Source organism: Electrona antarctica, assembly GCF_951216825.1.
Source record: "Electrona antarctica genome assembly, chromosome: 1".
NCBI lineage: Eukaryota > Metazoa > Chordata > Actinopteri > Myctophiformes > Myctophidae > Electrona > Electrona antarctica.
In genome coordinates, this window is record NC_136806.1 from 53354419 (window position 1) to 53365018 (window position 10600).

The window sequence follows — 10600 nt, forward strand, 5'->3', positions numbered from 1 at the left end:
GGTTAAGTTTAGGAATAGGGTTAGGTGTAGACATAGTTTTACTGAGGTTAAGGTTATGAATAAGGTTAGGTTTAAGCATCATTTACTTAGTTTACTTTAGGAATACCAGGCCGCGCTGTTCCGCCGGCTGTACGCCCGGGGCGAGTTGGTAAAGGGCAGAGTTGTATTGTATTCATTACAGTAAACGCAGCATACAATTTAAACACAAATACGTGTTTGTGTTCATACGGCATATCAACGCGTTGTGCTATATTTTTTTAGGGGGAAAATACATGCGTACATTTTTCATCATTCATTCTATACCAATATGCTCAAAATAGGGATGTCAGGGTTGAGAGTGGTTGAATGAGAGTTGTTTTTTTTGAAGGACACTAACTCACCGGTTCTCAATCTTAAACCCGCCAGGCCATGTTAAGTGGTCAGATGGGTGGGCTTTTGAGACTTTCTACTGGGCCCTATAATTACACAAATGACTGAAAACAACAGGATATAAGTTCCAGGGAAGTATGAATGAACATAATCTCCCACCTATATGACGACACCTCGATGTCTTAATTAAGCGATTATTTTTTACCATTCGGAAAAGCTGCCCCTCTCCCTGAGCGGAGTGAGTGCCCGGGCCTATATGCGCTTGCTGGGGTGGGGGGGGGGGGGGGGGGGGGGGGGGGCTAGACCGATATAGAATGTACTACGTCACCTGATCTTTGTGGGCCAACCGTGGCCCTGAGTCAGGCATGTCGGGCTCGCAGAGATGACCCGCCCCCCCCACCGCCCCACTCCATCCCCACATACCCCTTACCCCCCTCACCCCTGCTAGCCCCCCCACCCCAGTTGGTATGCCTTGTGTTCATGCCTCTCCCTCCTCCACGTATATAATCGACACACTTCTTTTATCTGTGCATCTGCTATCATAATGTCGTCCTCGGGAAGACACCTTATGTCTTCTAACTTTTTGTGTGTGTGTGTGTGTGTGTGTCCCCACACACACACACACACAAATGAATGGCCCTACTTGGTCACACTGTATCAAAAGTATAGCAGATCTGCAAGCTTTGAAACACGTTTCAAGCTCATGCCTTGACATGAAAATGTTTGAGAACCACTGCTCTATAAAAACAACTTTAGACAATCATAATGCTTGACTGGCAAACACCCTATAGTTGCTCATGTTGGGCTTGTTTTGTAGACATCTATATGCTTGTTTCTCTCACACAAGAAATCTGTCAACGCTGATAATGTGAAAGAGATAAACTGACCAAAGAGATAGACTGGCCATAAAGAGAGAAAGAAAGAGAGAGAGAGAGGAGGAGGAGATTCTGGGGCAGTGAGAACTAGGCTATTGGGGCTAGGTGGCACAGAGACACATGACACAGCTATATATATTTAGCTTGCATTTGAAGGCATGTCGCAGACAGACCGCCACAGCTGCACGCATGCATGGCCGCATTATTTCTGACTGCAAACACATGCGCCCACATTCACATTAATATCATACCTTTACTAATAACACCTTTACTTATTTTATGTATCCCATAATCCATAGACACACAAGTCCACGTTTACAACAGCCTGGCCTATATAATGATTACAGCAATATCACCTTTATTATTTAATGTTCACACTAATATCACCTGAACTCATTTAATGTTTACACTAATATCACCATCGACCAATTTAATATTTCCTCTAGATGTTATGTCAGGGTCTAACAACAACTATCACCGTCAGCCTTGGGATCCTTTGATTCCATTTTAGTGTAAGCACAATACAGTAAATGACTGTACTGTATAGGCCTACCAGTGGGTCCAGAGGTCCTTGAGGGAGTTCCAGGGGGTCCCCAGCTAAATGATAGTTTGGAACCAAATGGACCCGTTCGGTACACTCTCAGAGTTAAATTAACTTTGATTTTACAATATAAATTAGGGGTCCCAGAGATAGAAATGCCATTCAATGGGGGTCCGTAGCCTAATGCATATCAAACTGGGGGTCCTTGAAATTAAATGGGAACTTGAGAATCACTGCTGCATGGCATATCTTTTCAAATGGGGGTCCGTGGGCTAATTATTGGGGATCAATAATTAGGGTAATTAGTGTCAACTTGGGGGTCCTTGACATGAACCATTTTGGGAACCACTGCTGTATACTGCTCCTGACTTTTCTTGGTGAGAAGGGAGGTGATATAAAAAATTCATTCTGAGCTTCTGATGGTTTTCTGAGGACTCAGAACTTCTGCTCGGAGCTCGTGCACACTGTACTGTACTGTAGCCTACTTAAGTACAATTTTGAGGTACCGGTATTTGTACTTTATCTGAGTAATTCCAATTTCCAATACTTTTACTTTTACTACTTACTCCGCTACATCTCAGATCGACATATTGTACTTTTACTTGACAATTGTTTTTTGAAAACGTTAATTACGTGACGTCACTTTGTAGATTTGGATTATTATTACAAAACTTCAGCCCTATATTATACATTTCGGCCTTTTGAAAATGGCTGATCTACAAACTCACAATGCGACACATTGTGAGCTTGTATAAATCTGCTATTTTCAAAACATTTGTTTGTATACATTTGAAAACTGTATAATGAGTACTTTTACTTTTGGTACTTTAAGTAGGCTATACATTTTGATGCCGATACTTTTGAACTTTTGAAGTACATTTTGAATTCCCGACTTTTGCTTGTAACCAAGTATTTATAGATTGCTTTTATACTTAAGTAAAACAAAATGTGAGTACTTTTTCCCACCACTGCTCGTGCACCTCCAGATGTCCTGACTCAGTCTCCGAACTATAGTCCAGAAAGCCTTTCCAAACCGGAAGATGTTCTTGGGTCGGAAGGAGTATGCCTTTTACACTAACCCCATGTGTACGTTATGTCTGTGTGTTTGTATGGTTCCTCTATATATAATCTGGCAAGCAAAGCAAAAGATTGCCGTTGCTCGTGATTTTTTGCGCTCTAACATGACACAGCAAATAGAAACGCACGCACGCACGCACACAGCGTATGACCAGGTCGGAGGTGGGTTGGGGGGGGGAGGCAGGCAGTCATTCACCCCAAAATAGCAGATCTACAAGCTCTAAAGTTTTTATCTGCTCTGCTATTTTTGCCAAAGGCAATTGCTGTAGACATGCTAAAAGCGGTCAGTTGTCAATATTTCACTGAGACTAAAGGGTTCATTTTAAGTGGTTAACTGTGCATAATGGGGGGAGGGGGGCTTAAAGCAGAGGTCCAAATCCTTACCAGTCAGTCCTGGCCAGTGGTCCCAGCAGCAGGAAACAACGACATCAACAACAGAGGTACTAATCCAACAGGGAAGTTGTGAATGCTCCAAACCAAATGTGCGTGAAGGTGTGACCGTTAGTTTGCCAGTCACTCCTAACCCCTTCGATGCGAGGCCTTGGGACCCTCCCCTGCTCCAAGAGAACTGACACGCACAGCACACACACAACTGGGAAGTGTGTGTGGGCTTGGGGTGGGGAGGGGTTGAGTTGGGGGTGCTGGAGGGGTAAAACTGGGGATTGAGTTGAGTAATAATGTACGTAGGCGGAGCAGAGTAGTAAATACTCAAATGTTGAATGACCCCCCCCCCCACCGGCCACAGGCCAGGAAGACCTAATGAACCTCGGCAATTGGCAGTAACGATACGCGCACAGCCGCGCAAGACACATACGCACACAAGAGAAAGGAAGGGGGGTTGAAAAGGGGTGGATCAGGGGGTCAGAAGAAGAGCTGAGAGGTGAAAGTTCAGGCGTTGTGCACAGTGCACCTATACACAGTTCTCTTAAAAGAAAGGGGTCCTTGGCCCCTATAGGGCCATGCAAGGGGTCCTCGGCCCCTATAGGGCCATGCATGCAAGGGGGCAACTTTCAACTGTATATGGCATGATTTTAAATGGTGTCATTTGATTGATTATTTGATCGACTGTTGTCACTGACACTGATTTGGGGTTGCTCTTCCCCACCCAGTCATGGTCGTCTGATCTCTGCATGGTCTCTTTGTTGGTGCGTACGTGGCCTATAGTATATAGGCCAGTTATCTGTTTACAAACATCGAGACTGCATACTGTACATACACGCGCAGGTGCCGGTTTCATGTAATCGATTCCCAACAGATCATTGCTGGTTTCTGTTCATTCAACGTCCTCCTGTGTGTTGGCTGGACAGCCACTCGAGTGGGAAAAGCCACAAAAATGTGGAAAGCCCTACGAGAAATCATAGAAGAATGACCCCTACGCCCCTTCCAAACCGCTCTCAAAGAGCAGTTACAGGTGGCTGAAATTCAAAACTGGCCCAATAAAAAGTCAAAGCCCATATATATAGGCCTGTATTTCTTTTTTTCCCCAACTGTTTATATGATGTTCTTGCATAGTGCTGCATATTTGTATATGTTATGTAATTAAATGTTTCGATGAGTTGAATATGAAGGACCCCTTAATGTAAACAAGAAAATAGGCCTTCTTGGATTTAAATCCTCGTAGCAGACCTTGTATGGAACTGTACTTTCCTGTGCTTTTTTCTACAAACTGTTAATATACTGTAGTATTCAATAAAAACAAAACATACTTTTTCGCTGAGAATAGCAGAAGTACAAGATCACGATGCATTGAGGATGCGACCTGTGAGCTTGTAGGTCTGCTATTCTCGTCGTTCTTGATGGATAAATGTAGTTTTATTGCCTGCAGCTGTGCGAGCAGGCAGACTCTATTGCTGATCTAATGTTGGCATGAGGAGGGGACTCCCTCTTTCTTTGAGGTTTTGCCCAGGTGGGAGTGGTTATACGCCTAAACCCTAACCTTTAACCTCATAAAAACTATGGCTAAACCTAACCTTAACCTCACAGAAACTATGGCTAAACCTAACCTTAAAGGAGAATTCCGGACCAACCGTTTTCTTGCCTTGATTGATATCCAAGAATGAGTGGTAGAATGAGCTCTCGTTATCCTGCTGAGGGTGGCACAGTTGGTAGTGCTGTCGCCTCACAGCTAGAAGGTCCTGGGTTCGATTCCCGCTCAGGACGCTGTGGGTGCTGGCGGCGTGTTTCCTCCTCCGCGCCATCAGTGCCCATACTCGAGGCGGGGTTGGCGAAAGGGCCCTTCTGTGTGGAGTTTGCGTGTTCTCCCCGTGTCCCCTAGGGTAGGTACCCTCACAAAAAACATGCAGTAATCCTGGTCTCTAAACTGCCTCCCCCTGGCCAGCCGGGGTGCCCGATGGAGTCTGTTGCTCTCCCCATGTTGGCGGAGGGTGTGTAGAGCCCAGGATCACATTAGATAATTGACACAGGGGTGAAAAATGGGTTACAAAATCGTGGGATAAAAATTATATAAAAAAAAAAACCCCTGCTAAATACCTAACCGACACTGACTTCGCTGATGACATCGCGCTTATTAGTCAAACATTGGAATACGCTCAGGCTCTCCTTCAGTCTCTTGAGCAGGCCTCCACTCCAACTGTGTTGGTCTTTATCTCAACGAGACGAAAACTGAATACGTAAATATATGCAAATCCAACAATAACCACATTATAAAAACCCTTAACAACACTCCTTTGAAAAAGATATATATGAAAGTATTTGGGTTCATATAGCCTATATCTTCTTCCCAAAAGGACTTTCAAACTAGGAAGGTTATGGCGTGCAATGACATGCATAACATTTGGTCATCCCAGCTTAGTAAGATGTTAAAGGTAAAAATATTTAGGACGACTGATTCTACTCTATGGCTCCGAGACACTTTCAGAGAAATTAGAGAAAATGGTTGGATGGCACTTACTGTCTTGGAAGAGCCACCCATCGACTAATCTAATATACGGCAACCTTCCCCGTGTTTCTTCACTAGTCCGATCCAGAAGAACACAGTTTGCCGGCCACTGCTACAGAGCTGATCATGAGGTTATATATTCCCTTCTCTGGAATCCTGCATCAAAGCAGACCAGAGGTAGAAAACAGTTGTTCCCTGATGTCATCGCTAGGGACACATGCATCAGTAAGCAAGAACTGGGGGTGGCAATGAAGGACCGGAAAGTCTGGCGTGGCATTGTGAAATCCATGATCTCGACCGCGGTCGAAAAATGACGATGATGATGACATAACTCCATTTCCAAATTCCAGCCCACCGCAGCCTTGGCCGCATGCAAGAGGTTTTTTTTTTTTCCTAAAATCTTTATCCCACGATTTGATTTTGTAACCCATTTTTTCACCCCTGTGTCAATTATCTAATGTGATCCTGGGCTCTCTACACACCCTTCGCCAACCTAGTCCCCATATATGGGGGACATGGGGAGAGCAACGGACTTGAACTCATGCTTCCCTCATGCCTGAGTGTCCAAATTGCTCCTTTACACGTGACAGGGGGGAGTTTCCCTGGTTGGACGTAGCGCGTGGAAGGAACACGTTATTCCAACCAGTTCCTTTCCCCTCCATCAGGCGCCCCGGCTGGCCAGGGGGAGGCAGTCAGCCGCCAGCACCCACAGCGCCCCGAGCGGGAATCGAACCCAGGACCTTCTAGCTGTGAGGCGACAGCACTACCAACTGTGCCACCGTGCCCCCATCATGCAAGAGGTTTAACGGGAGATCACTTATTTTGATCACTCAAAAAAAGAAATACAAATTGTAGACATCTATCTTTCATAATGACTAGTCTAGTTACACTCCACCGTGTTTTCTCCCAAATGTGCTGCCGTGAAAAGTCGAACTGCCGTTAACTCAGAGCTGTTGGTGCGCTCTAGATGGAGTTATATAATTTTTCATCTCTACCACTCGGCTGTAATAACGTCAGATAAGAAAATTATTAGTCTGGAATTCTCCCTTTACCCTAACCTTAACCTGACAGAAACCATGGCTGAACCTAACCTCAAGTGAAACCACACGCACCTGGGCAAAGCACCGGGAAACGAGAGAGTCCGCATGAGGAGCGACATAGACGCCTCCTTTGGCTCTGGGGCGCCATCTTACATGGAAGACAGCCACAGAAGCTTCTGTGTGCGTCACAGAGTGGACGTTCGGTAGGCAGGTGGCAGCGGGTCTTAGTGACTTGAGTGACAGCGTGCCTTTTGCACTTCCGCTTGACTTCCGGGTCACTCCAATGAATTGCAGCGGCCAATTAGGTATCTAGCTTTTCATATCTACGAGGAGCGTTCCCTCTGTGCATCTTGCGGATTATGAATAGCGACTGGAGGTGGGGGTTTTGAAAACGACTGCTTTGAAATCAATATTATATATTGCTCAATGCTTACACACAACGGGAACCAAGGAGTATATCATTGCTGATGGGCAGAAACCTTATCTCCATATTTTATCGTTTTTCATACATTTATGCCCTATAATTCATACTCCAAAAGTCCAAATGGAAACAGAGTGTGCAACACTTTTTTTCTTCTTATTTATAAAGTTTCTTTCCAGTAGTCAGTCAGTCAGTCAGTCAACACCTCACCAACACAGCTATTGGTGTGCATTACCTTTACTTCTATATTTGGCAGTCATCTGCAAGGGAAAGTTTAGAGAAAACATCCCAAGAAAATGTGTTCCCTGCATGTGTATGGTGACAACACGCCACGTGTTCTGTGTTACTGTGTGTATGTATGCATCTCCAAATCGTCTTTGATGCCGTCCAAAATTAGGAAAGGCTAAGCCCAACACCCGTATAGGTTGTGTTGTGTGTTGCAGTGTTGTTTTTGTTGACGGAAAATGTTCGTCGACTACCTTTTTTCACTGACGAAAACTAAATGGAAACTAAATGAGAACTAAGCTATGATGACTAAAACTAAGACTAAATGTATTGACAATTTCGTCAATAGATAATAGACTAAAATGTTAGAAAGGGACTAGTGGACAAGAGATCCAGTATAAGTCATTATACACTTGGTTGCATGCTGAAAAAAGCAGATCTACAAGCTCACAACACATTGCGCTGTGGCGTGTTGTGAGCTTGTAGATCGGCTATTCTCAGCAAGTGAAAAATCAGTCATTACGACGGCATCAAGGCCTTCCAAAATACATTTTAGTCGACTAAATCAACTGTAGATTTAGTCGACTAAAACTAGACTAACACTAAAACTTTCCAGGTGACTAAAATGTTGACTAAAACTAAATGAAAACCATTCAAGTGACTAAAACTAAAATAAATTCTGCCAAAAACAACACTGGTGTGTTGGCTCTGTGTGCAACGTGTGTGTGCAAGCAGAGCGCAGCTAGGTGTTAACTTTAACCTTATATTCTAGCTGTGTATCCGGAGCACAGGGAGGGAGGGGCCAGGAGAAGGGTAGGGAGGGGCCAGGGAAGGGAGGGGCCAGGGGAAGGGTAGGGAGGGGCCAGGGAAGGGAGGGGCCAGGGGACATAGGTCTGGTGCCACTGAGTCTCCTGGGGACACATGAAACCTGTAGAATTCAATGATGGCAGAGAGAGAGAGGCACGCACGCACACGCAAGCGAGCGAGCGCGTGTGTGTGTGGGGGGGGGGAGAGATACACAGAAACAGAGAGACACTGAAAGGGGAGAGAGTAATAACAGGGGGAAGAAACCATGGCATTAACCTCTTAAACCTCATTGAGTGAAGTCCCTCAGGGCTCTGTACCTATATAATGTCTTTTCTGTTATTGTGGGAAATTATTTTGCTGTAAATAGCCCATAATAAAACAAATTATCATCATCATACTCATCATCATACATCACATTCTGCGTCATTTGATGATGACATATGATGATGACGATGATGTCAGATGATGATGCAGTGGCCCACATGACGTCATATTAATTTATTTTGCCATTGACTTGAATGGGAATCTGGGTTGAAATAATGCATTGACACAAAAAACAACACTTGAAAGTTGAAAAATATGGAGATTCTGCCAGACCGCGACAGAGTCTGACTCGCCCTCCGTCCAATCAAAGCAATTTGAAGGGGATGACGTCATCAGATGACGCAACAATTACATGGCCTGGAAAGATAAAAAATTGAAAAGCGGCGGCTCACTGTTCATTTTAGGGGAGAAACAGTTTAAGAATGTTTTCGTGATACGTAGTCCGTGTATCAGCGACATGGTGGTATCGACAGCCGTGTCAGCATTGTGCGAGAACCCGAACGAGGACTTTTTGGACGCCTCCAAGCTGTTGATCATGTGCGCCGACAACATCCTGAGGCATCCCGACGATGAGAAATACAGGTCCATTCGCATAAGCAACCCTATGTTCTCTTCCAAACTGCTGCCCGTCAAAGGCGCGGTGCAGTGTCTCTTCGAGATGGGTTTCGAAGAGGCCGAGACCCACATGGTGTTCCCGCGGTCTGCGTCGGTGGAGCAGCTGAAGCTCATCAGGGAATCCATCGCGACGGAGAGAGACCAGAGACTCCGGACCTCCGGCTCGACCACTCCGTCTCCACCACAACAAACGCAGCGGCCTTCGGAGGATCTGAACATCTTCGCGACTCTCCAGCACTACTCTCAACACGTCATGCTGTATGAAAACCCTGATCTGCAACAAAAGGCCCGGGACTGTATCCCCCAGCAGCAGCTCCGCTCCAGCGCCAGAGAGCGGCTGCGGCAGGCTCGCCAGACCGACCCGGAATGCGACCTGGGCGAGGACGACTTCCTGGTGCTCGAGCTGCTCGGCTGGTTCAAGCGGGACTTCTTCTCGTGGGTCGACTGTCTGCCCTGTGGCCACTGTGGACGCCAGACAGCCAAATCCGCTCCCCTGAGCCCCTCCGCGGAAGACCTCCGCTGGGGAGCGCAGCGCGTAGAGGGCTACCACTGTGGCACCTGCCAGCGCTCCACCCGATTCCCCAGGTACAACGACCCGGGGAAACTGCTGGAAACCAGGAGAGGCCGTTGCGGGGAGTGGGCCAACTGTTTCGCCCTCTGCTGCAGAGCCCTGGGCCTCGAGGCCAGGTACGTCTGGGACAGCAGCGACCACGTGTGGACGGAGGTCTACTCGCTCTCCCAGCGCCGCTGGCTGCACTGCGACGCCTGCGAGAACGTCTGCGACAGGCCCCTGCTCTACGAGGCCGGCTGGGGGAAGAAACTGTCTTACGTCCTGGCCTTCTCCAAGGACCAGGTGGTTGATGTGACCTGGAGGTATTCCCGTAAGCACGCGGAGGTGGCGGCGCGGAGGACGGCCATCCAGGAGCCCTGGCTGCGGCACGCCATCGACGGGCTCAACGAGATCAAGCAGCGGTCCCTGCGTGTTAGCTCGGAGAGGAAGGCGGAGCTGACGCACAGGCTGATGGTGGAGCTGGTGGAGTTCATCTCCCCGAAGAGTCCCACCGCGCCGAGGGAGCTGGGTGGCCGCAGCTCAGGGTCTCTGGCCTGGAGGGCTGCGAGAGGAGAGATCTAGAGTTTTTTCACCCACTTGTTTTCGTCGTGTCGTCCTATTTTCTCCTTTCTTTTTGAGGGGATAGCTTTGTGTGTTTGAGTACCACGGAAAGGATTTGATTGGTTGAGCACGGAATGTGATGTATGATGATGAGAGCACCCCTCACAATTTTTTTTTACAACAGAATTTAGATGGCTTCATAAAACTGTGTTTTGTATGACTTGAATCTTTCATTTGCAAACCGCTCAACACTTGCCTATTTATCCATGGGATTTTGCCATTGACTTGAATGGGAA

The 10600-nt window shown here is 46.7% G+C and overlaps 2 protein-coding genes across 2 annotated transcripts in view; one reads left to right on the forward strand and one right to left on the reverse strand.

Moving 5' to 3' along the window:
- Positions 1-3440, reverse strand: part of myot (myotilin) — a 70148-nt gene extending 66708 nt beyond the window's left edge. The window contains exon 1 of the mRNA XM_079497389.1: positions 3247-3440. The gene's annotated coding sequence lies outside the window, so the exon portion shown is untranslated. The remainder of the gene's footprint in view (positions 1-3246) is intronic.
- Positions 3441-9035: 5595 nt separating this feature from the next.
- On the forward strand, positions 9036-10325 carry LOC306924688 (peptide-N(4)-(N-acetyl-beta-glucosaminyl)asparagine amidase-like; the record flags this gene model as incomplete). The annotated part of the gene is made up of 1 exon (XM_079503287.1): positions 9036-10325. One exon carries the CDS (start codon positions 9036-9038, stop codon positions 10323-10325), a length of 1290 nt encoding a protein of 429 aa, XP_079359413.1.
- Between the last annotated feature and the right edge of the window lie 275 nt (positions 10326-10600).